At 46.9% G+C, this 25,038-nt stretch overlaps 1 protein-coding gene across 16 annotated transcripts in view; it reads right to left on the bottom strand.

Annotated features, from left to right (window-relative positions):
• Window positions 1–25,038, bottom strand: part of CLASP2 (cytoplasmic linker associated protein 2) — a 650,335-nt gene that overhangs the window by 134,385 nt on the left and 490,912 nt on the right. For all 16 annotated transcript variants that reach the window (XM_033930348.1, XM_033930349.1, XM_033930352.1 and 13 more), the window contains one exon: window positions 21,189–21,332. In XM_033930348.1, coding sequence (XP_033786239.1) covers window positions 21,189–21,332 — 144 coding nt within the window. The remainder of the gene's footprint in view (window positions 1–21,188; window positions 21,333–25,038) is intronic.

Raw genomic sequence — 25,038 nt, 5'->3', positions numbered from 1 at the left:
GATTCAAGAACCAAATAAGAAAAGACTACTGGTAAATGCACCCTTATGGAGCAGGAGACCAAATGAGCTGTTGACACTAGTCATGTCCCAAAGTAGATACAAATGAAAAAGGGAACGGACTTTCGAAAGTAACAAAAGCATGATTCACATTTAAAGAAAAGCCGTAGAGAATAAAAAGGATGAATCATTCTAGAAAGGAAGAAAAGCCGATGCTATGAAGTATAACTAGAACAACATACTGGCTTACTGTGGAGTTGGAGGACATGATGCTGCTGCACGGGGAGGGGGGAGAAGACAAAGGGGGCCAGGGAGCAATCTTGGATTGCTTTGGGGAGGATAAAGAAGGGGGCCATAGAGAAAGACAAAGAAAGGCAGGCAGGCAAGGGGTCACAGAGAGATAGAAAGACAGCGGACAGGGAGAGAGACAGAAAGAAAGAAAGACAGACAAACAGGGGGCCAGAGGGAGAGAGAGAGACAGAAAGAAAGACAGACAGTGGGAGGGAGAGAGATAGAGAGAAAGAAAGAAAGAAAGAGACAGGGGCAGGGAGAAGCACAGACAGAAAGAAAGATAGACATACATATATTCTAGCACCCGTTAATGTAACGGGCTTAAACACTAGTGTATATATATATATATATATACTAGTGTTTAAGCCTGTTACATTAACGGGTGCTAGAATAGATGTCTGTCTGTCTTTCTCCTACCCCCCTGTCTCTTTCTTCCTTTCTTTCTGTCTCTCTCCCTGCCCCGTCTTTCTTTTTTCTTTCTGTCTCTCTCCTTCTATCTTTCTTTCTCCCTCCCGCTGTCTATCTTTATTTCTTTCTTTCTATCTTTTTTTCTTTCTGTCGCTCTCCCTGCCCAGACCCTCACTGAATAGCCCGTTACATTAACGGGTGTTAGAATATATATGTGTGTCTGTCTTTATTTCTTTCTCTCTCTGTCTCCTTAGCCGCTTTCTGTATTTCTGTCTTTCTTTCTGTCTTTCTTTTGGCTGTCCACCACCACCCCTTGCATGCTCCCCCTGTCCATTCTCCCTTCCTTTTACCTCCCCTGTGTCCACCACCACCTCTTCACTGCTCCCCTTATCCAGCAGCAGCTCTTCTCCCTTCGTTTTACCTCCCCCCTGTCCATCAGCACCTCTTCCTGCTCCCCCTGTCCAGGAGTAGGCCTCCCTTCCTTTTTTCCCCCCTGTCCATCAGCACCTTTTCCTGCTTCCCCTGTCCAGCAGTAGGCCTCCCTTCCTCCCCCCCCAAGCAGTCTGTAATTGTTACATTTTTGAACTTCAAAAAAGCTGAGAACATTGTTATCGAGAAATAAATGCTTCAAGTCAAGCAGACCTTGAAAATCCAGCCCTGTTCCATTTCTGCTGGCATCTTTGTGTTGGGGGTGGCTCCTCCCTGTCACTTTCAGGCCTTTCCCGGGGCGCTTTAACCAGCGGTAATGTGCACGAGTGGCTCTAGCACCGGCTTCTCCACCCGGACCCTGGGCACGCGCCGCGCTCCGCCCCTTAGCTATCCAGAAGTACCGGACTTCACTCGCCTGCTCCCGGAGAGTAGCCTGAGAGGGCAGAAGGGGGGGAGTGGCTGCCGTGGTGATCTTGCCGACTCCCTTGCCGGAGTTATTTTTCAGTTTAAAGGTGCCACGGCGGCTCCTCTAACGATCCCCGCCTGCATTAGAAGTGTTTTCTGAAGCAGGTGCAGCTGGTGACAGGAGCCGCGGCGGCACCTTTAAACTGAAAAAATAACTCTGGCAAGGGAGCCAGCCAACTGGCAGTTCAAGTCGGAGCTTCGGTTTGGCCTGCTCCCTGCTCGTCTTGGCTTTTAACGGGTGCTAGAATATATGTGCAGACCGGCCAACTGGCAGTTCAATTGGGAGCTTCGGTCTGGTCTTGTCTGCTTCCTGCTCACCTTGCCGTATTTTTTATTTTTTAGTTGAAAGACGCAGCGGTGGCTCATCTGATGATCCCCACCAGTGTCGGAAGTCTGACACAGGCGGGGATCGTGAGAGGAGCCACCGCTGCGGCTTTCAACTAAAAAATACAATACGGCAAGGAGCAGCAGGGAGCAGGCCAGACGGAAAAACAGAACCCTAAGCAGCGCATGCGCACTCCTACCTGTGGGTCGCTACAGCTCACGGAAAACCGGCGCACGCAGAGGAAGTGCGCATGCGCGGCCTAGCGTTTTATTATATTAGATATAGATATATATAGATATATATATATACACTTGTGTTACATCTGTGCATGCTCAGAGGCCCTCCAGATGAGGCCTGGACTCGGGGAAGAAGAGATGAGGTTAGGGGTGGGGTTGGGGGGCAGAACAGGTTGGGGCCTCATGTCCTCTTTTTTTTTTCATTAAGAAATCTGGTAACCCTACCTGTAATGGAAATACTCTTTCTACAGCCAATATCATTCTGTGTGAAAATATTTTTTGCATCTATTCAGCGGTATGCAGCAAATGAGATGAGAATCATGAAGCCAAACTGATCTTTGTGAATTAGTTTGTGTAGAACATTACTCAGTCTAATGGTCAATATTTTGGCACAGATTGTTAAGTCAACATTAAGAAGAACATAAGAATTGCCGCTGCTGGGTCATATATGGTTTTTTTATTTAAAAAAATCTCACGAAGGCTGAGAAAGGATTGTAATAACCATTAAACGAGAAATCAGCAGAGAATTACAGAGGGGGTTATTTACACATATGACACAAGCAATATGCCAGTAAACATGAAATCCCCGCAGAGATTAAAATGGAAAGTGAACGGAATTGTTTAAGATCCTTGTAAAAACAAAAAGTTGGTCAAATATTTGGAGGTTTTTTTTGGATGAGGGGGGGTGTTAAAGACTCCTTATGTACTGAAAAAGAGGAGCTTAGTAAGGTTAGAACTAGAGAATGACACGGTGGTGGTTACCCGCGGCTAGCCGCGTTTAGCTGCGGGTAACCCGCTGAAACAGGGAATGAAAACTAACAGTCGCTGCGGGGACGGGGACAAGGCCATTCACTGCCCCGTGGAGCGGTAAATGGTCTTGTCTCCGCAGTGAGGCAAAAGGATCGCGCGGTCCCCGCAGCACCCACCCGCCTGCCCAATCGATCCTAGTGTTTAGCCAGCCCTCTCCCTTTTCCTCACCTTAGTTTGTAGATCTTCTTTTTCGGCGACCCGCACGCTATCAAAAGCCGCGCACCCGCGGCTGCTCAGTGTTCGATCTTCTGCTCTGACGCAACTGGAAACAGGAAGTTGCAGCAGAGCAGAAGATTGAACACTGAGCAGCCGCGCATGCGCGGCTCTTTGGGAAAGCATGCAGGTCGCCGAAAAAGAAAGCCTGCAGTGCAAAACTAAGGGTGAGGAGAAGGAAGAGAGCTGGCTAAACACTAGGATCGATTGGGCAGGTAGGTGGGGGCTGCGGGGACCGTGCGATCGTAGCGTGTTCCCGGCTCAAATTGGACGGAGGGCGTGAAAGGGAAAAGAATTCTGGGCCAAGGGGATGAAGACGGAAAGAAAAACCCACAGCAGGAAAGAAAGGGAAGGACAGGCAGGTGAGCCAGATGCTAGAAGCAGGGGTGGGGGGGGGGAAGAAAGAGGGAAAAAAGCTAGATGGGGTTGAAAAGAAGAGATACACTGGTATGGAAGAGGAAGATAGGGGAAATCTGGACACAGGAAGGTAACAGAAAGAGGGGAAATTATGTGCATGGGGCATAGGGACAGAGACATAAAGGGGACATGCCATGGGTATGGTATTTGGACACAGAGGGGGCAATGGCAAATACATAGGGGAGATATTAGAAATGGGGAAAATAGGAGCACAGAAGCGAGATGGTTTGTGGGGATGGGACAGGGACCGAGCTCGCAGGGTCCAGTGGCTTGCACAAATTACATTGTAACGTGCCACGAAAATAAGAGGAAGGAAGGTAGATAGATAGGCCACGCGAGAGGAGCTGAAGGGTGGTAGAAAGGAACAGATGGTAAAGGAGGGAGGGTAGGGTGGTGGTGGAAAGGAATAGAACATACATTGAAGGAGGGTGGAGAGGAACAGACCCTGAAGGGAAATGTGGAAGACAGAGTGGGAAGAAGACAGATGCCAGACTATGGGGGAGCGGAGGGAAGAAGATGGGTGCTAGACCAATTGGGGGGGGGGTGAAGGGAGAGGCACAAGAACAGCAAATGGAAGACGCAGAGAGAAGACACACAGTGGATGGAAGGAATTGAATGAGAAGATGTGGAAAGAAGAAACCAGACAACAAAGGTAGAAAAAAAATTCTATTTATTTATTTATTTTTTGCTTTACGATAAAGTAGAATATTAGTTGTGTTGATAAAAATTTATAAACAAAGCCCTGCCAGCTGAACATCTCTTTCTCTAGTTCAGCAGCCAGAACTTTGATTTATAAGAAAGGAATAAGCTAAATATTACAGTACTAAGGCTTATATGGATGCAGCGGGGACGGTGATGGGGCGGTGAATGGGATGGCAGTGGCGGTGACGGGGCGGTGAAAGGGATGGCGGTGATGGTGCGGTGAAGGGAACGGCGGTGACGGGGCGGTGCAGAGGATGGTGGGCCGGGAACGGGGCGGTGATGGGGACAGATTTTTTCCCCGTGTCATTCTCTAGTTAGAACATACATATGTCCTAACCCCCCTTCCTTTCCCCCATGCTATCCTCCCCTCTCCCTCTCCCTACCCCTACCTGTAATATTCCTCTAAGACTCAACAATGTAACCAGCATCCACTCTGCAACCTTCTCGTATATTTCCAGCTCCTTCTGACGCTCCCCTCATTTTCCCACTTTGTAATCTCACCTCAAAATTGAATTACCGTATTTGCCGGCGTATAAGACGACTGGGCGTATAAGACGACCCCCCAACTTTTACAGTTAAAATATAGAGTTTGTTATATACTCGCCGTATAAGACTACCCCTTCTTCCGCACACCTTCTGCATAACAAATAAAACTTAAAAGAACATCAGAATTTATTTCAACAATTTTAATTCAAATGTTTATGACATGCAGGTACTTAGCAGGAAAACTGTTACAAGGCTGTATATCATCAAACATGTACGGTAAACATTAAACTTAATTCACTAAAGCTGAATAGAACAATAAACCCATGGGAGCTGCCATGCTATTTGTTTTCTAAACTGTTAACCAAACTGAAACTGTCAATGATAGAAGGAAGATAACACATAGAGGGAGAGAGCAAGTGCCGGGCAAGTCCCTAGCAAGTTTGCTGGCATGACAGTTTCCCTTTAAAAGCCTTCAAAAGCCTCCTGTTCGTCATCTGATTCTAAAAGTTCATCAATGACATCTTGTGGTACAGTTGCAAGGCAGTCATCATATGGATCTGGTGATTCCGTATCAGATGGTGTGGCCTCAGCTTCCTCTTCATCGTTCCACAAGTAGTCGTCCTCCATACCATCTAATGAATTTGATATGCCACACTTCTTGAAAGACTTGATTACTGTTTGTGCATCAATGTCATTCCAGGCTTTTATGACAAATTGGCACAAAACGTTCAACTGTGGAGCACGCATGTTTCCTCCTTTTGTGTAAGACTTTTCGCCGCTAACCATCCATTCATTCCACTGTTCTCGAATGCGATCTTTAAACGGCTTGTTTAGGCACACATCCAGTGGCTGAACCAATGATGTCAATCCTGCAGGAATAACTGCCACATCTGTCTTTAGTCTTGCAAGCCTTTCCTTGGTGGTGGGAGTTAAATGAGCCCTGAACATATCCCACACAAGTAGACTTCGTTTTGCAATTAGACCACCTGGTCGTCTGCTCCATACATTATCCAGCCATAGTTTTACACCCTCTTCATCCATCCAGCCTTTTTCATTCACATGTACAAAACAACTAGCAGGGAACTTGAGTTTTGGCATTGTTTTCCTTTTAAAAATAATCATTGGTTTCAGTTTGTTGCCATCAGCTGTGCATGCTAGTACCACTGTAAAACTGGACTTCTCATGTCCTGTTGTTTTAATCAAAATAGTTTTTTCACCTTTTTGATGGACAGTTTTATTTCCAATCATATCAAAATTCATTGGAGTTTCATCCATATTTCCAATACTACTTAATGCGTAGCCATGTTTAGTGCGCAGTTTTATTATGTAGCGATGGAAACTCTCCACTTTGTTATCCAGATCTGCAGGTAATTTTTGGGCAATTTTTGTCTTCTGCCTTAGTACCATATTATGCCTTGCCATGAATCTACTACACCAGGATATAGTGGCCTTAAAATTGTTGCTGTAATCTGGGTTAGATTTGGCCCACTGAAGTGCAAACAATCGTATTTTGTTTCGTGTCACTACATTACCGTTTTGGCGATGCTCATTCACCATGTCTGCCACATGTTTCTCAAGTTCTGGCCAGTGTGCGGTGCCTCTTCTTAATGCACACTTACCCCTTGGCATACTCTTCAATGCTTTTTCATTTGATTTCCAGTCCCGAACCATCTTTTCAGTTACTCCATAATGTCTTGCAGCAGCACAATTATTATGTTCCATGGCAAAGTTTACAACTTTAAGTTTAAAACTTGCTTCATATTTCGTTCTTTTTGCTGGGGCCATAATAGAGTTGATAGGGGTTTGACTGCTGGACATTTTCTATACTGTACTGTACAATGGTGAAGTACCGTACTGTGGTTGGCTGTATACAAACCTGTAAAATTGCAGGACATCAATGGGACAGGAGTGCAAGCCCTACACAGCCATACACAGCGGCACGCCTCCTGCTCGCCCCCGCAACTTCCTTAAGGGCTAGACTCCACACACAGCCGCATGTGCGAGAGACGTAGTAAAGAGAAAAGGGGTGGGGCCAGAGCGCCGCTGCTTCCCGCTGCGCAGGATGAAGGAGCTGGCACCCTTGTCACACTGATGTCCCGCCATGGCCCCGCTGATGTCCCGGCAGGTTTACTAGTACCGTAAGCACCGTAAGGAGGTAAGGAAGGAGATGTTAGGGCATGTAAAGTAAGGGCATGTAAACAGTACCCGGCGTATAAGACGACACCCGACTTTGGGGAGGATTTTAAGGTACTAAAAAGTCGTCTTATACGCCGGCAAATACGGTAGTTATTAATGCCATTAATTGTAATCCTCTTCCTGGAAATGTCTAGTTATCTTTTGATGTAATCCGCTTAGAACTGCAAGGTATAGGCGGAATAGAAGTCAGTAATGTAATGTAATGTTACTAAAAGTGGAACCTGAGCCCATGAAAACAAATTTCTAAAAGGAAAGTAGTGGAACCTGCAAACTACTGTCCCCTGTGAAGGGCATGTTCGAAACTGGGGAATATAATTTTACTTGTAACTACCCAAAAAAAACCTCAGGAAGGACATACAAAACTCCTAAAAATAATAGATTATGCCCTATTGGAAACCATAGGAGGGACCTACCTAGACACTACCAGGTCTACCCACTGCACTCATACAGAGACCCACTCATTCACTTAGCATACAAAACAGAGAAAAAAAGTGGAGAAAAAGCCTCAGTTCATCTTCATATGGCAAAAAACTCCACTTATAAATCATTATTAAGCAAGGTCCAAAATGTATCAGTTCACTCAGCAGTGAGAAACACTATGGTAGCCCTCATAGGAACCACCTAAAAAAAAAAAATCTAGCACGCTAAATTACAAAACTTCAAAAAATGTGAGTAAAGCAAGCAGCACATATATGAGTCTCAAACTCAGTCAATGGTAAGCAGGAAAAAACAAGCAAACACTTAGCTGTAGATGGTATCCAGGCTGTCTTCCATGCATCCAGAAAGTGCAAGCCTGCCTGGCCCCGCCGCCGCCGGGAAACCTCCGTTTCACTGAGCTGTGTCAGGGGAATGACTCCAGCCTACTCCACCAGAATCTGTAGAAGCTCTCCAAGTGCTCCAACTGCTCACAACCACACAAACAGAAGCCGAGGCGTGGAAATCTCCAGCAAACAGTGTCTTCTAAATGGAGTACAGACTCTTCCCATTTCAATCAGACCAATCCCCAGCCAGCTTCAACCAAAGAATTCAACTGGGTGAATGGTTTGTAGATTGTAGATCCACCTTTGTTCCCTCTGACGTAGCTGACGTCTCCAGTCACCACGTCTAACAGAGCAGGAGAGATGATCAATCACCACACACCGCAGTGAACTAAAAGCATGTTGGGCTTCAAGGTAGTGCACCACCAGGGGTTCTTCCACCCTCTTGGTGTGTATACATGACTTGTGCTCCAGTAATATGACCTTCAATTTCATGAGGTCTGTCCCACATATAACATGGTGATGTAAATAACCCCCTCTGTAATGCAGGATGTATTGCTCTTCAATCTGAACCCTTGTCCTGAAACCGGATGCACAAATTCAGTGATATTTAACATCAGAGAGCACACAGAGTATTCACCACAACTATGGTGCCCCGGTTCACCATTCTGAACACCCTCCATGTCCACTGCAGGTAACATATTAGGGCTCAAGATGTCACATAGATTTCTATTTCTTCCATAAGCAAAAAGGATCCTAGTGTCCTGAAAGCAAGGGTGAACCCCAACATGTGTTTGCATGACCCGTTTCACCCGATGGGACATCTGATTAAACTTAGAAACAAAAGGGATCACATCCCTTTGAGGTTGTTCCCTACGAAAACTGTATTCAGCGGTGGTAACAAAGTCTGATTGTTTACCCCTATTCACTTTGCTCAATAGTAAACAGAAAATTTTGTCGGATAGGTCCTGATCAAGAAACTCTGTGGAATGACGATGTTCCTTAATGGACTTTATTTGAAAATGTCAAAGTTCCAAGGTTACACTAAAATCATCCACATAAAAGTAAAGTAATCCACATAAAAGCCTTAAAGGACCTAATCCGCTAGGGATACAGGAATCAACACGGTCTGCGTTATGACAAAAAGTCTTCTTCAGGGGTCCCTGGAGGTCCTATAATGGTGAATACGTGGGAAAGCTAATATGTGGGCTCACTTCCAGCTCACCACATATTAGCTTTCCCACGTATTCACCATTTTAGGACCCCAAGGGACCCCTGAAGAAGACTTTTTGTCAAAACACGGACCGTGTTGGGTCCTGCATCCCTAGCAGATTAGGTCCTTTAAGGCTTTTATGTGGATTACTATACTTTTATGTGGATGATTTTAGTGTAACCTTGGAACTTTGACATTTTCAAATACAGTCATTAAGGAACATCATCATTCCACAGAGTTTCTTTTTGGTTTCTTCTGGATTATTTTCTTCTCTGTGGATATTTTGGGGTCATTTTTTGGTTTTTGTTTGTTGTCCTCCGGATACAGACTAACTCTTAAAGAACAGCTGTTCACTTCAAAGCAGGAGATGAGATGGCGTGGAGCTTTGAAGGAGTAGATCGATGCCAAACATTGATGAAATGAGTTAGAATGTCGATGTGAAGATCGATGTTTGGAGGTAGAGCGACATCGAGAAGGAGAGTGACAATGCCTCAAAGATCCATGAGAAGTAGCTCGATACTCCAATGGAAAGCTGAAAACTGTACTGTGAGGCCTCATAGCGGTATGCTTAGGCTGGGTTGGTACCGAGGATGTAACTTTTTTTTTTTTTTACTGAACTCCCCTTGGAAGAACTCATCAATTTTCTTCCTGAAAGCATGCACCAGTACCAATGGCTCAACAGTTGGTACCATCTGTGAAGCAGGTTGTCTCAGAATGGATGCAACATCGAGTTTCTCCTCGAAAGCATGCACCGAAAGCATGGTTCAACAGTCGGTACCATTGGTGCAGCAGATTTTCTCAGAATTGATGAACTCGATGAGGATGCCTACCGTGAAGGAGAGAAACCTGCAAGGATGGAGAATGATAGCATCACTGTTTGGTCTGCATGAAGGGACTTGATGCTGTTGAGACCTGCAATGCTGTTTATTAATGAAGAGGAGGCACCATGACCATGTAGCATCAAGCAGTATTGAAGATGCCACAGTTGTCGAAGTGTGAATGCCTGAAAAGGCAATGCGCTTTAGAAATGACAACCTGTATTGCCCATGAAGCCATGCATTAAATGGACTCGATCCTTAATTGACAGAGAATTCCCCATTGCAATTCATCTGTGTCAACATGATAGAAACATCGGTTACAGAAAAGAATGCATCAACTGGACTCAATGCTAATATGCCACTGATGCAAGTAGATGGAGGTATCAATGTCTATCAGTTCCGGCAAGTCCTAGTTGCTAGAAGTCTGACACCAGACCTATTTGAATAAAGAAATAAAAGAAAAAAAAAAAAAACTTAGACATTAATAAAGAGTAGCTCTCTTTTTCTAATTTGTATCCCAAGAGTCAGATACAGTCAGAGAGGGTGAGTCAGGGTAGATTTGAAACAAGGCCAAAAATCCATCGATGATCACAGCAGGAAGTAAGGATGGAAAATGGTGTGAGTGCTGCTGCTGAACTTCAAATGAAGTTTGAAGAAAGTCCAAAAGTTCATTTTCCTTTTACTTTTCTAGATTACTTATTTTTGAAAAGAAAAGAAAGAACAGCAACTAGAAAAAGTTTATAAAAAATAGAAACAAGAGATATGTCTTCACTCCATAGAAAATGAAAAACTGACGACCTCGCGAGCAGGCATCGGGCAGGAAGGCACTTGCACATGCACAGTGTGGGTGGTCTAAAAGCTTGTTAAAGCTTAAAGTGGTATTACACTTTTCTCTGTCTATGCCAGGGCTCCGTGGATGACGTCACCCACAAGTGAGAATATGTCTAAGGATAATTGGTGTTCCACTTTAATTGTCTTTTGTGTTGCTGGGTTGACAATTCTAAAGCCTGAACTGTATGACAACTTATCTAACAGAATGTTATCCAATATATTAGGTCTGTTTAATACAACCTGTAAGGAATGATGAGTATTTCCATCTGTTATATAGTTTCAAAATATACAAATAATGATTAGATTAGTGAAGTGGGTACACTGTTGTCATTCATAGAACACTGAAGGAATCATGAAGAACACTGATATTGGTCCATAAATTCAACTCATTATCAAGTTATATGTGAACCCTGCACCAACTATAGACTCTAATTATAGCACAATGCATGCCATTGATAATGACTTTTTTCACAAGTACACAGCCTGTGACTTGCTCGTTTTTATCACTGGCTTTTTCCCATACTGTGATATATATAAATCTTATTAATCCTTTTATAGACTTTTATGCTTATTTGTATAAAATCTCAACTACCAAGTATATAGAGCAAACAAAACAGCAATGCACTTATTTTATGTTATTGGACCAAACACCAACATGGACTATGTTTCTGCTTCTACTTCAGGGAGTGATCCTAAAAGCAAAACATTTTCTGCCATCATTTCTGCAAATTGAATGATACTATGCTCGTATACTCAAAAGGATGACACCTTAATTTGATTGTCTAAGCTTCACCTACATTTCTCAAGATGGCAGCAGCTTAATGCTAGTGTTTGCAACTCAATTTTTAATTCTTGATTTTGTTCATTAAGTCTAAGTTTAACGGCCCAAGTTATGAACATATCTTTAGTAAGACATTGGGTTGAAAAAGCACAGTTACTTACCGTAACAGGTGTTATCCAGGGACAGCAGGCATATATTCTCACATGTGGGTGACGTCATCTATGGAGCCCCGATGCGGAAGCATTTTCAAGCAAACTTGATTGAAGATTTAAGTTTGCTCTGCTGCTCCACGCATGCGTGCCTTCCTGCTCCACTAGGGAGCGCATCCCCTCGTGGTCTCCAGTTCACTTAACTAGCAAAGAAGCCAACCTCGGGGAGGTGGGCGGGTTGTGAGAATATATGCCAGCTGACCCTGGATAACACCTGTTACGGTAAGTAACTGTGCTTTATCCCAGGACAAGCAGGCATGATATTCTCACATGTGGGTGACCTCCAAGCTAACTGAAAAGGGATGGAGGGAAGTTGAAAATTTAAGCAAATAGATTTCGCAAAACCGATTGGCCGAATCGGCCATCGCTCCTGGACAGTGAGTCCAGACAGTAGTGGGAGGTGAAAGTATGAACCGAAGACCACGTGGCAGCCTTGCAGATTTCCTCGATAGGTGTGGACCTGAGGAACGCTACGGAGGCTGCCATCGCTCGGACCTTGTGTCCCGTTACTCGACCATGCAGCGCGAGACCAGCCTGAGCATAGCAGAAGGAGATGCAATCGGCCAACCAGTTGGACAAGGTGCGCTTGGAAACTGGGTGACCTAACCTGTTTGGGTCGAAGGACAAAAACAATTGTGGGACTTTCCGGTGTGGCTGAGTGCGTTGGAGGTAGAAGGCCAACGCTCTCTTACAGTCAAGAGTGTGGAGCGCCACCTCTCCGGGATGAGAGTGGGGCTTGGGAAAAAACACAGGCAAGACAATGGACTGATTGAGGTGAAAATCAGACACTACTTTAGGCAAGAACTTTGGATGGGTGCGGAGTACCACCTTGTCGTGATGGAATACCGTGAAGGGTGGGTCCGCTACCAGAGCCTGTAACTCACTAACCCACCGAGCGGAAGTGAGCGCAAGCAGGAAAATTACCTTCCAAGTGAGGAATTTTGGATGGCATTTGTCTAGGGGCTCAAATGGAGGTTTCATTAGTTGAGCCAGAACAACGTTGAGGTCCCAAACCACCAGAGGAGGTTTGAGAGGGGGGTGGACATTCAGGAGACCCTTCATGAAGCGAGAGACTAAGGGATGGAGCGAGAGGGCTTTCCCTTCCAGGGGCTGGTGAAAGGCCGCAATCGCACTGAGGTGTACTCGAATGGAGTTGGTCTTTAGGCCGGAGTGAGATAATTGAAGTAAATAGTCAAGGACCAGAGGGACGGGGACCGACACCGGGTCCTGGCTGTGGGAGGAGCACCAGGTTGAGAATCTGGTCCACTTTTGGGAGTAGCAGGTTCTCGTCGAGGTCTTTCTAGAGGCCTCCAATATCTCCTTGACTGATTGAGACACGGGGAGAGAAGTCAGGGGGAAAGAAACCAAGCATTCAGATGAAGAGATTGAAGATTGGGATGTAACAGCGAACCCTGACCCTGTGATAGTAGAGAGGGAAACCGAGGCAGAGGCAGTGGATCTCTGACACTGAGTTGAAGTAGAAGGGAAAACCAAGGCTGGCGTGGCCAGCGAGGGGCAATCAGGATCAGGGTGGCTTGTACTGTTTTCAGGTGGACAAGCGTCCGCAGGATCAGAGGAAACGGTGAAAACGCGTACAGGAACCTTCCCTTCCAGTCGAGGAGGAAGGCGTCGGCCTCGAGCCGGTCCGGGGAGTACATCCGGGAGCAGAAGAGAGGCAGTTTGTGATTGTGGGGGGATGCGAACAGATCTATTTGAGGTGTCCCCCACTGTTCGAACACCTATCGTAAGGTCTGAGAGTAAAGTGACCACTCGTGTGGCTGGAGGAGGCGGCTGAGTCTGTCCGCCAGGCAGTTTTGTTCTCCTTGTATGTACACTGCTCGAAGGAAGGTGTTGTTGGAGATTGCCCATTTCCAGAGGCGCAGGGCTTCCCGGCAGAGGGGCCAAGACCCTGTTCCTCCTTGTTTGTTTACGTAGTACATTGCTACCTGGTTGTCGGTTCGGATGAGAACCACCCGGTCGTGGAGCAGATGTTGAAAAGCTACAGCTGCGAGATAGATGGCCCAAAGCTCTAGTACGTTGATGTGGCAGCGACGGTCCTCTGCTGACCACATCCCGGCCATCCAGATGGGCTCCCCAAGCATACTCCGATGAGTCCGTGGTGAGCACCTTGTTGTGTGGGGGGGGCGAGGAAGAGCAAACCTTTGGAAAGATTTGAAGAGTCGGCCCACCAGCGGAGCGATCGTTGCAAGGAAGGAGTCACTGTCACGGGGCGATCGATCGAGTCCCGATCTTGACGCCATTGAGAGGCTAGGTTCCATTGAGGGATTCTCAGGTGGAGACGGGCGAATGGTGTGACGTGGACGGTGGAGGCCATGTGGCCTAGTAGAGTCATCATCTGTCGAGCTGATACCGAGGGTAGCAGTGAGATCCTTCGACTCAGATTTACTAACGCCTCTAGACGTGGAGGGGGGAGGAAGGAACGGAGGCGAACCATGTCCAGCGTGGCCCCGATGAACTGCAGGGACTGCGAGGGGCTCAGTTGGGATTTTGGGAAGTTTACCTCGAACCCCAGACTCTGTAGGTAGATAATAGTCTGTTGGGTCGCTGAGATAACCCCTTCCCTGGACGGGGCTTTGATCAGCCAGTCGTCCAGGTAGGGGAATACCTGGAGGCCCTGGGAGCGTAAGGCAGCTGCGACCACCACGAGGCACTTGGTGAAGACCTGGGGTGACGATGCTAGGCCGAAGGGGAGGACTCGGTATTGTAGGTGCAGGTCCCCTACTTGGAAACGCAAGAACTTGCGGTGAGCGGGGTGCACTGGAACATGTGTGTACGCCTCCTTCAGATCGAGGGAGCAGAGCCAATCGCCTTTTTCGATCAGGGGGTAGAGGATCGGTAGGGAAAGCATCCGAAATTTTTCCCGTACCAGAAATTTGTTGAGTCGTCTCAAGTCTAGTATTGGGCGTAGGTCTCCCGTTTTCTTCGGTACCAGGAAGTAACGGGAGTAGAAGCCCTTCCCCCGTTGGTCGGGGGGAACCTCCTCCACTGCTCGCAGGCGAAGCAGATCTCGAGCTTCTGAGAGGAGTAGGGGTAGTAGCGTTCGGTTGGGAGGGCACTTCCCTGGGGGGCTGTCTGGGGGAATGGCTCGAAAGTTGAGAGAGTATCCTGATGAGATCACGCCATGGACCCATGCGTCCGACGTGAGTTGTTCCCAGTGAGGGTAAAAAGCTCTGAGGCGGTCCCCGATAGGCAGGGAGCTTGGAACTCTGGCGGAGGGGGTCAGCCCCCTTCCGCGTATCCTGTCAAAAGGACGGGGATGGTTTGGTAGTTGCAGGCGGTTGGGATTTGGGTGGGGCCCGGTGGTGGGCTTGCGGGCGCCTGGGCGGAGGCCGGGAGAAGGCAGGAGTGGATTTTTGTGGGTAGCGGCGCGGGGGGGGGCCCTGAATGGCCTGGACGTGGGCGGTTTTGGCTTTTGCCGGACAAGGGAGGCAAATGAGCGTTCGTGTTCAGAGAGGCGTTTTGTAGCCGCCTCGATAGTGTCGTCAAACAGCTCTTTTCCCACACAGGGGAGGTTAGCCAACCGGTCCTGTAAGTTGGGGTCCATGTCGACCAGGCGCACCCAAGCTAGTCGGCGCATGGCGATAGCAAAGGCTGCCTCTCTGGAGGAGAGTTCGAAGCCATCGTAGGCCGCGTGGAATAGGTTGGAGGCGTAGGTTGGAGAGGGACTGTACAAGCAGGCTAAACGCTCCTTGGCGAGAGGCTGATAAGTCAGTCTCAAAGGCTCTCAGTAGTCCGATGAGGTGTTTGAGGTAGGATGTGAAGGTGAAAGTGTAGCTTTGCACCCTAGATGCCATCATCGCATTTTGATATAGTCTCCTGCCGAACTTGTCCAGGGTTCGGCCTTCCCGACCTGGGGGGACCGTGGCTGAGACCCGGGAGGGGTGAGCCTTTTTCAGGGACGATTCTACCAGCAGCGACTGGTGGGAGAGCTGCGGTTGTTCAAACCCCAGGTAGGGTACCGTACGGTACTTGGCCTCCATTTTGGAGAGGACGGCTTTGACCATGTAGGGGGTCTCCAGGTTCCTGAAGAAAGCCTGTTGGAGTACCGGATTAGGCGGTAAGCGAAGGGACTCTCTGGGCAGTGATGGCATGTCCAGCTCCGCTAGGTACTCCTTTGAGTATCTGGAGTCGGACTGGAGGTCTAAGTCCAAGGTGTGGCCCATGTCCTGGACAAAGCGAGTGAAGGATGGACGGGATGTTCCCGAGGCCCCGTGTGGGGTCGGTGAACGAGACATCCGTCGGGTGGAGAAGGACGGGGAGGCTTCCCTCGAGTATCAAGGTTCCCGCTCCGATCCACGTTCCGAGACCGGGGAAGCACTGTGAAAGTGTTCCGGGGTCGTGGATTTCTGACGTCTCGAGGAGCCCCTCGGAGACGATGCCGGGGTTCGGGGTACCGATCGATGTCGAATCGGTGACCTCGACCCGGACTCCCTCGGTGAAAGCCTGACACCTTGGATCGGAGCCCCGGTCCGAGGGGGAGTTCGGAGGATGCGCGGGTTGGAGAGTGATAACTCCGCCACCCTGAGCGGTCCCATACGAGGTGTAGGGGAACGGCCTCGTAGAGTGGGGGAACTCCGGGCCTTCTTGGAGGTATGGCGGTTCGAGGCTTCAGTCGGTTTAGCACGACGTTTTGCCCTGTGGCGGTCTGTGGAGGGAGAGCGCCTCGGGTGCCTTGGCGAGGAGTCAGAGGAGGATGAGATGCGGCGAAGCTTGCGCACTTTTCCCTGAGGTGGCTCGACGCGAGGCTCAGGCTGGTCTGGCACATGCGGGGTCGAGGTCGGTTGTAGATGGGCCATTGCAGCAGACGAGATCATTGCTCGGAGTAGGTCCTGGAAGACAGGCACGGACAGCATCGAAGGCATGTCCACTGCCTCGGTGCACTCCACCGGGGGCGACCTTGTATCAGAGTATTCCCGTGTGGTGGAGGCACGGCCCGAAGGCTTGGAGGGCTTCGCCGGGGCTGTAAGCATGGGGCTTCCACCATGCGTCGCTGGTGTCCAAGTTTATTAGAAAAATTTGATTAATCGCCTATCACATTTCCTAGGCGATGTACAATCTCATTAAAAATCAGTTGGGGTGACAAATATAACAAACAATATTCAAAGTGAGTTAAAAATAATAATTACAGACATTGCTATACATAATTTCTACATATCATTTCAAAGCAAAGGAAGGTTTATTAAAGGGTTACAATCAATATTAATTTAATTTAATTACATTTAAGGAAAAAACAATAGGAGGGGTAACAAATAAAATCCCCGAGGTTGGTTTCTTTGCTGGTAAAGAACCTGAAGAGGGGACTTACCCGGAGCCGAGGCTTTCTGTTGTCCCGAGGACTTCGGAGTCGAGTCTCGAGGCGATGTCGAGGTATTCGGGGCCGAGGTCAAGGCCGGGGCCGACCTCGAGGCCGAGGACAGAGAGGGTAGGATGGGAGGGGGTGTAGCATTATATACTAAAGATGACATTAAGGTCACGAAAATCTCAGATGTACAGTATACTGGGGAATCCCTTTGGGTTAATTTGGCCAGAGGGAAGGACAAATGCTTGTATCTTGGCGTAATTTACAGACCCCCAAGACAACAGGATGACCTGGATATGGAAATAATCGAAGATATAGAAAATATCACCTTGCGTGGGGACACAGTATTGCTAGGTGACTTCAACATGCCTGATGTGGATTGGGTTACACTTACCTTTGCTTCCGGCAGCAGCAGGAGGCTATTAAACTCTATGAAAGGAGCAAGCCTCAGGCAACTGGTGTTGGAACCGACAAGGGATCAGGCAATACTGGACCTGATACTTACCAATGGAGAAAGTGTCACAGAGGTCTCGGTGGGCGACACATTGGCCTCCAGTGACCACAACATGGTATGGTTCAATATCAGGAAAGGTTTCACTAAATCTACTACACTAACCAAAGTCCTCAAATTCAAGGACACAAATTTCAAAGAAATGGGAGACTTCGTTCACCAGGTGCTACAAAGCCAAGAAGAAACTGATAACGTGGAAGACATGTGGTCGACTTTGAAAGCAACCATATAAGAAGCAACAAACCGCTATGTAAAATCAGTAAGTAAATGGAGAAGGAACAATAAGCCACAGTGGTTTACTGCGGAGATCTCAGACCTGATCAAGGAGAAGAAAAAAGCATTCATCTCTTACAAACAATCAGGGAAGCAGGACTCTAGAGCAGACTACCTGACCAAATCAAAAGCCGTCAAAACAGCAGTCAGGGAGGCTAAATTCCTCATGGAGGAGTCTCTAGCAAAGCACATCCAGAAGGGAGATAAATCCTTCTTCAGGTATATCAGTGATAGAAGAAAAAACTCAGGCGGGATTGTACGTCTTAGGAAACCAGACGGAGACTATGTGGAAAAGGATTCGGAAAAAGCCCAACTATTAAATGAATACTTCTGCTCAGTCTTCACCCGAGAAGCGCCAGGGCTCGGCCCTCAGCTACAGACAAGGGTTGGCTCAGTTGACCCGTTTAGTAACTTTGAGTTTACGCCCAGCAGTGTCTACGGTGAGCTGTCAAAGCTCAAGGTTAACAAAGCAATGGGGCCGGACAACCTGCACCCCAGGGTGCTTAGGGAGCTGAGTGATGTCTTGGCGGAGCCACTGTCCGCGCTCTTCAACCTCTCCCTTAGTACAGGCAGCGTCCCGTTGGACTGGAGGACGGCTAACGTCATTCCACTCCACAAGAAAGGCTCAAAGATGGAGACAGCAAACTACAGACCAGTGAGTCTAACATCGATAGTGAGCAAACTAATGGAAACTCTAATCAAACACCAATTAGATAAGATCCTGGATGAGGAGAATCTACGGGATGCTCGACAACATGGATTTACTAAGGGGAGATCCTGCCAATCCAACCTGATCAGCTTCTTTGACTGGGTGACAGGGAAGCTGGATATTGGGGAGTCCCTGGACATCGTGTACCTGGACTTTAGCAAAGCATTCGATAGCGTACCACACCGCAGGTTACTGAGCAAGATGAGTTCTATAGGATTAGGTAACACATTGACGAAATGGGTTGGGAGCTGGCTTGGAGGTAGGCTCCAAAGGGTGGTGGTGAACGGCACCCCCTCTGAAATGACGGAGGTGATTAGTGGAGTACCACAGGGCTCAGTCTTGGGCCCAATCCTATTCAACATCTTTATAAGAGACTTGGCAGAAGGGCTTCGAGGTAAAATAACATTATTCGCCGATGACGCCAAACTGAGTAATGTAGTGGGCAAATGCACAACAGATGAAGATTCAATGCCCGACAACATGATGCACGACCTACTCCTACTGGAGCGATGGTCTAGGACATGGCAACTCAACTTCAAAGCCAAAAAATGCAAAGTTATGCACCTGGGCAGCCAGAATCCATGCAAGTCTTATACCCTTAATGGCGAGATCCTAGCAAAAATGGTAGCAGAACGAGACTTGGGGGTAATCGTCAGTGAGGACATGAAGTCTGCCAATCAAGTGGAGCAGGCTTCGTCCAAGGCAAGACAAATCATGGGCTGCATACGAAAGGGTTTCGTCAGTCGTAAGGCGGAAGTCATTATGCCATTGTATAGATCCATGGTGAGGCCCCACCTGGAATACTGTGTGCAATTCTGGAGGCCGCATTATCGCAAGGATGTGCTGAGACTGGAGTCGGTGCAAAGAATGGCCACCCGGATGGTCTCGGGACTCAAGGATCTACCATACGAAAAACGGCTTGACAAATTACAGCTATACTCGCTCGAGGAGCGCAGAGAGAGGGGAGACATGATCGAGACGTTCAAGTATCTTACGGGCCGCATCGAGGCGGAGGAAGATATCTTCTTTTTCAAGGGTTCCACGACAACAAGAGGGCATCCGTTGAAAATCAGGGGCGGGAAACTACGAGGTGACACCAGGAAATTCTTTTTCACTGAAAGAGTGGTTGATCGCTGGAATAGTCTTCCACTACAGGTGATTGAGGCCAGCAGCGTGCTTGATTTTAAGGCCAAATGGGATCGGCACATGGGATCTATTCACAGGGCAAAGGTAGGGGAGGGACATTAAGGTGGGCAGACTGGATGGGCCGTGGGCCCTTATCTGCCGTCTATTTCTATGTTTCTATGAGGTAGAGGGTTGGTCTGGGGCGAAAAGATCCGCCATGCAGGCTTTCCTTCGACGGAGGGCCCGGTTCTGGAAGGTAGCGCACTGGGGGCAGGAGTCGGTTGGATGAGCGGCCCCCAGGCAGAGGATGCACCGGCGATGCGGGTCTGTGATGGAAAGAAGCCGCTCGCACCGGGTGCACTTTTTAAAGCCGGTCAAAGACCGGGACATAGAATCGAAAGTGGCCGCGGCTCGAGTAGCCACGCGGCCACGGGGTCCCAGAAGCCTCCGGGTCGGTCAAAAACGAAGCAGGAATCAAGTTGAAAGGGAAAAATTCGCGCACAGCGACTTAATCGAGAAAAAACAAGAAAAAACCGCGGTGCTAGAAGGCAGTTGGGGCAGAGCCTGAAAAAACACGACTTCTAGGCTCAGCGGAAAATTTTGAACTGGAGACCACGAGGGGATGCGCCCCCTAGTGGAGCAGGAAGGCACGCATGCGTGGAGCAGCAGAGCAAACTTAAATCTTCAATCAAGTTTGCTTGAAAATGCTTCCGCATCGGGGCTCCGTAGAGGACGTCACCCACATGTGAGAATATCATGCCTGCTTGTCCTGGGATAAAAATTATTTTGATAAAATGGAGAATAATTGATAAGACTGAAGTAAGGAGAGTGTAAATGTGAGTCAACTGTTATATTAAAAGGAACATACTTGTAGATGGATGTTTATGTTGGACACAGTTGTTCCCAAAAGGTTAAATCCTGATTTTGATTGGACATCACTGTTCTGAAACCAAGCACCTCATTAATTTTGCTGCACCATATCTGTTTAAAGCTAGCATTAGCCAAGCCAGTGCTATCTTGAGAAATTTAGGTGAAATTTGGACAGTCAAATTAAGATGCTGTCCTTTTGAATATAATGAGCATACTATCATTCAATTTGCTTTTGAACCATGATAAAGGAGGATGTTTTACTTTTAGTACCACTCCCTAAAACAGAAGCCAAAACATGGTCCATGCCAGTGTTTGGTCCGAGAACAAAAGTGTTTTTCTATTTTGTGTGTTCTATATACTAGTTAGCTGTGAGATTTTACATAAATGAGCATAAAAGTCTAAAAAGACTAATAAGATATATCATAATGAGAGAAAAAGCTGATGATGAAAATGAGCAAGTCTCAGGCTGTGTATCTGTGTTATAAAACCACTATCGATGGCCTCCACTGTTATAATTAGAGTCTAGAGTGCTGATTTCACATATAACTTGTTATTCAGAGTATTCCCACATTTAAATGTTCTTCACATCATGCTAAATTGAGATTTACCATAAAATCGACTCGACATTAATGGCGATAAAAACAGTATATGAGGTACTGTTAGCCCCACCTATACAAACCACTGACTAAAGTACAGCATCAGTTACAGTAAGGCTTTAGTCACAACCGATCAAGAGTAAACATGTACCCACGATTGGCAAATAACCTCTGGGTAGCAATTCAATTCTCAACATACCTTCCTAACATCTGAACTCTTAGGTTCTGTTGTCCAGGTGATGATCCTTGACACAGCCAGTCGAGTTTCACTAGAGCTAACAAAATCTCCAGGATCCATTTGTTGTGCCAATGTCTCGATGTATTTGAGAATAGCAACTTTAACCTGCATACAGAAACAGTCATACAAATTAATCTCCTGCACTACTAAGGTTGTCCTAATGCTTTTAAATCTACTGTACAGAAGTGAAAAGGAGAAAACCAAATAAGATATTTTTACCATAAAGTTAATTTTATTATGCTTCCTATATATTTAGTATTGTAATGTCTTTTCTTCATCACTAAGGTCTAAATGGGAAGGGAAAAAAAGATGCAACCCATAGGTGTCTGAAGAAAAGGAAAACCCAATATGTCTATTTCTACCTACTTACAATGTTATCACAAGTCCTATTTCAAAGGAGAGACAAGTTAATCTAATCATGTATTTTTAATGCGTATAACTTATGGGCAGACTGGATGGACCATTTTGTCATTTACTATGTTACTAAGATCCCTCTTTGTCTAATCCATACATGCTTCAATTCTGCCACTGTTTTAGCTTCTATCATTACCACTCAAAGTTTTTATGAAGCTATTTTCACCTATCTTCTTCACTGAATAGGTATATTATATTCAGATTGAATTGAGCTATCCTTCCATCATTTTCATGGTAACTCCTTCATATGAGCCTTGCATTACACGGAAAATACCTTTGGTCCCCCCTACTGAAGCCTGCAAGACATTCAAATGCTTCTATTATAGATCTGGTTTCCTATTTTACTTCTGGAAAATACATATTTAGCTCATTCAAAGCCATGCATCATTTTGGTGGCCCTACTTTGAATTACCTCTAACTTGTCAATGTCTTAGTTACATATGGCTCCAGAAATGAACATAGTGAAGTCCGATCGGTTTGCGACCCTTTGCGATCATATTTCCCTCTGGTCCGATTCACTAACCTCTCCGGCAATCTGCTTCCAATCTGTTCATGCAAATGAGGGAAAACGTATGCAAAGTAGATAGGGACACGATTCACCAAAGGATTTTTTGAAACCAACTGGGCTGGCCGATCAACCCAAAAAGCAACTGGAGACCACTTGCAAATGTCTTTCCGACTCTCCATTTCCATTGAAGCCCTGCTCTCTGCTGCCCTGGATAGTTCCTGCCTGCCGTCCCAATGCTCTGCCCCGATCTCTCCTGCCTGCTCTCTCCTGAATCGCCGCCCTACTCGTCCCCGGATCTCTCCTGTCTGCCACCCCAATGTTCTTCCCCGAATCTCTCCTCCCCTTCCACACACTGCGAGCCCGTGGTTTTAACCCGTGGGGTTAAAGCGGGTTAAAACCATGGGCTTGCTGGGCTACAAAAGTAAAATAAAATTGCCAGTGCTGTGTTTGAGAAGGGAGGCAGGGTTTCAAGGGCTGGCTTGAAAGCAGGAGATTCAGAGCTCGAGAAAAAAAAACCAAAACCATCAAAAAAACAACAAAAAAAAACGGACACAAAACGCATGCGCAAACCATCTGCAGGGAAAGCAGATTGTCTATGCATGTGTCAGGATCGCACATTTGCGATCTGTGCCAGCAGAGGGGGGCGTTTCTCTGAGCGCCATCATTACAATATTGGGCTGTTGTGAATTGGTTGGATCTGCTGGAATCGGCCCCAGAAGTAAAGGTCAGTGAATCTAGCCCTTAGTATATTACCTTTGTCACACTGGCTGGCTATCTTGAAGTCAACTACAAATCTCCTGTTGGTTTAATGACTGCTAAGACTTCAATGCTATTTAATTCAACAACTGCAAAATATATTAGGGTTCAGAAATCAAAGGATCAAATTGACTTCACTACCAATTTCCACAACTCGGATCAGGGTGAAATATTGTTCTTCCCTTGTTGTACACACTCCTTTCTTCTAAGCCTCAAGGCTCAAGAAATAAAACCAGGTTGCAAAGATAGCAGGCATGCTGTGCTAGGTCAGCGTTCTCAATATCTTTCCCAATGGAGCTCTCACCAAAAGGACACTCAAGGGCCCTTTCCCTGAATCAGGGAGAGGAACCAAAGCACAATGACTCACTGCCTCAAAAGAACATAAGAACATAAGCAATGCCTCTGCCGGGTCAGACCCGAGGTCCATCGCGCCCAGCAGTCCGCTCACGCGGCGGCCCAACAGGTCCAGGACCTGTGCAGTAATCCTCTATCTATACCCCTCTATCCCCTTTTCCAACAGGAAATTGTCCAATCCTTTCTTAAACCCCAGTACCGTACTCTGCCCTATTACGTCCTCTGGAAGCGCATTCCAGGTATCCACCACTCGCTGAGTAAAGAAAAACTTCCTAGCATTTGTTTTGAATCTATCCCCTTCCAATTTTTCCGAATGCCCTCTTGTTCTTTTATGTTTTGAAAATTTGAAGAATCTATCTCTCTCTACTTTCTCTATGCCCTTCATGATCTTGTAGGTTTCTATTATGTCTCCTCTGAGTCTCCGCTTTTCCAGGGAGAAGAGCTCCAGCCTCTCCAATCTTTCAGTGTATGAAAGGTTTTCCATGCCCTTAATCATTCGTGTCGCTCTCCTCTGGACCCTCTCAAGTATTGCCATATCCTTCTTAAGGTACGGTGACCAATACTGAACACAGTACTCCAGGTGCGGGCGCACCATTGCCCGATACAACGGCAGGATGACTTCTTTTGTTCTGGTCATAATACCATTTTTAATAATACCCAACATTCTGTTTGCCTTCTTCGCGGCTGCTGCGCATTGCGCCGTTGACTTCATTGTTGTATCCACCAGTACACCCAAATCTCTTTCAAGGTTACTTCCCTCTAATACTAATCCCCCCATTTGGTAGCTGAACATCGGGTTCTTTCTCCCTATATGCATGATCTTGCATTTCCCTACATTGAATTTCATCTGCCATTTATTCGCCCACTCCTCCAGTTTGTTTAGATCCCTTTGTAGGTCCTCACACTCTTCCGTAGTTCTAACCCTTCTACAGAGTTTAGTGTCGTCCGCAAATTTTATAACTTCACATTTCGTCCCCGTTTCCAGGTCATTTATAAATATATTGAACAGCAGCGGTCCAAGTACAGACCCCTGCGGAACTCCGCTCGTGACTTTCCTCCAGCCCGAGTAGTGACCCTTCACTCCAACCCTCTGTCTCCTGCCTGCCAACCAGTGTTTGATCCATCTGTGTACGTCCCCTTCCACCCCGTGGTTCCACAGCTTCCTAAGTAGCCGCTCATGGGGTACCTTGTCAAAGGCCTTTTGGAAGTCAAGGTAAATGATGTCTACAGGTTCCCCTTTGTCCAACTGGCTGTTTACCCCCTCAAAGAAGTGCAGTAAGTTTGTTTGGCACGATCTTCCCTTGCAGAAGCCATGTTGGCTCGCTTTCATCAGCCCATTTTTTTCGATGTGCTCACAGATGCTGTCCTTTATCAGTGCTTCTACCATCTTGCCTGGAACCGATGTCAAACTTACCGGCCTATAGTTTCCCGGGTCTCCTCTTGACCCCTTTTTAAAGATAGGTGTAACATTTGCTATCTTCCAGTCCTCCGGAATCTCTCCAGTTTTCAAGGATAGGTTGCAAACTCGTTGGAGTATTCCCGCTATCTCATTTCTTAGTTCTTTTAGTACCCTAGGGTGGATTCCGTCCGGGCCTGGTGATTTGTCACTTTTCAATCTATCTATCTGTTGGAGGACATCCTCATGGCTCACCTCTATTGCTGACAGTTTTTCTTCTTGGTCACCATGGAAGATCACGTCGGGTTCCGGTACACTGGATGTGTCCTCGCTTGTGAAGACTGACGAGAAGAATTTGTTTAACCTGTCGGCTACCTCTTTTT

Source organism: Geotrypetes seraphini, chromosome 2, assembly GCF_902459505.1.
Source record: "Geotrypetes seraphini chromosome 2, aGeoSer1.1, whole genome shotgun sequence".
NCBI lineage: Eukaryota > Metazoa > Chordata > Amphibia > Gymnophiona > Dermophiidae > Geotrypetes > Geotrypetes seraphini.
Note: the sequence above shows the minus strand (reverse complement) of the source record. Positions and strands in the feature narration are given on the sequence as shown.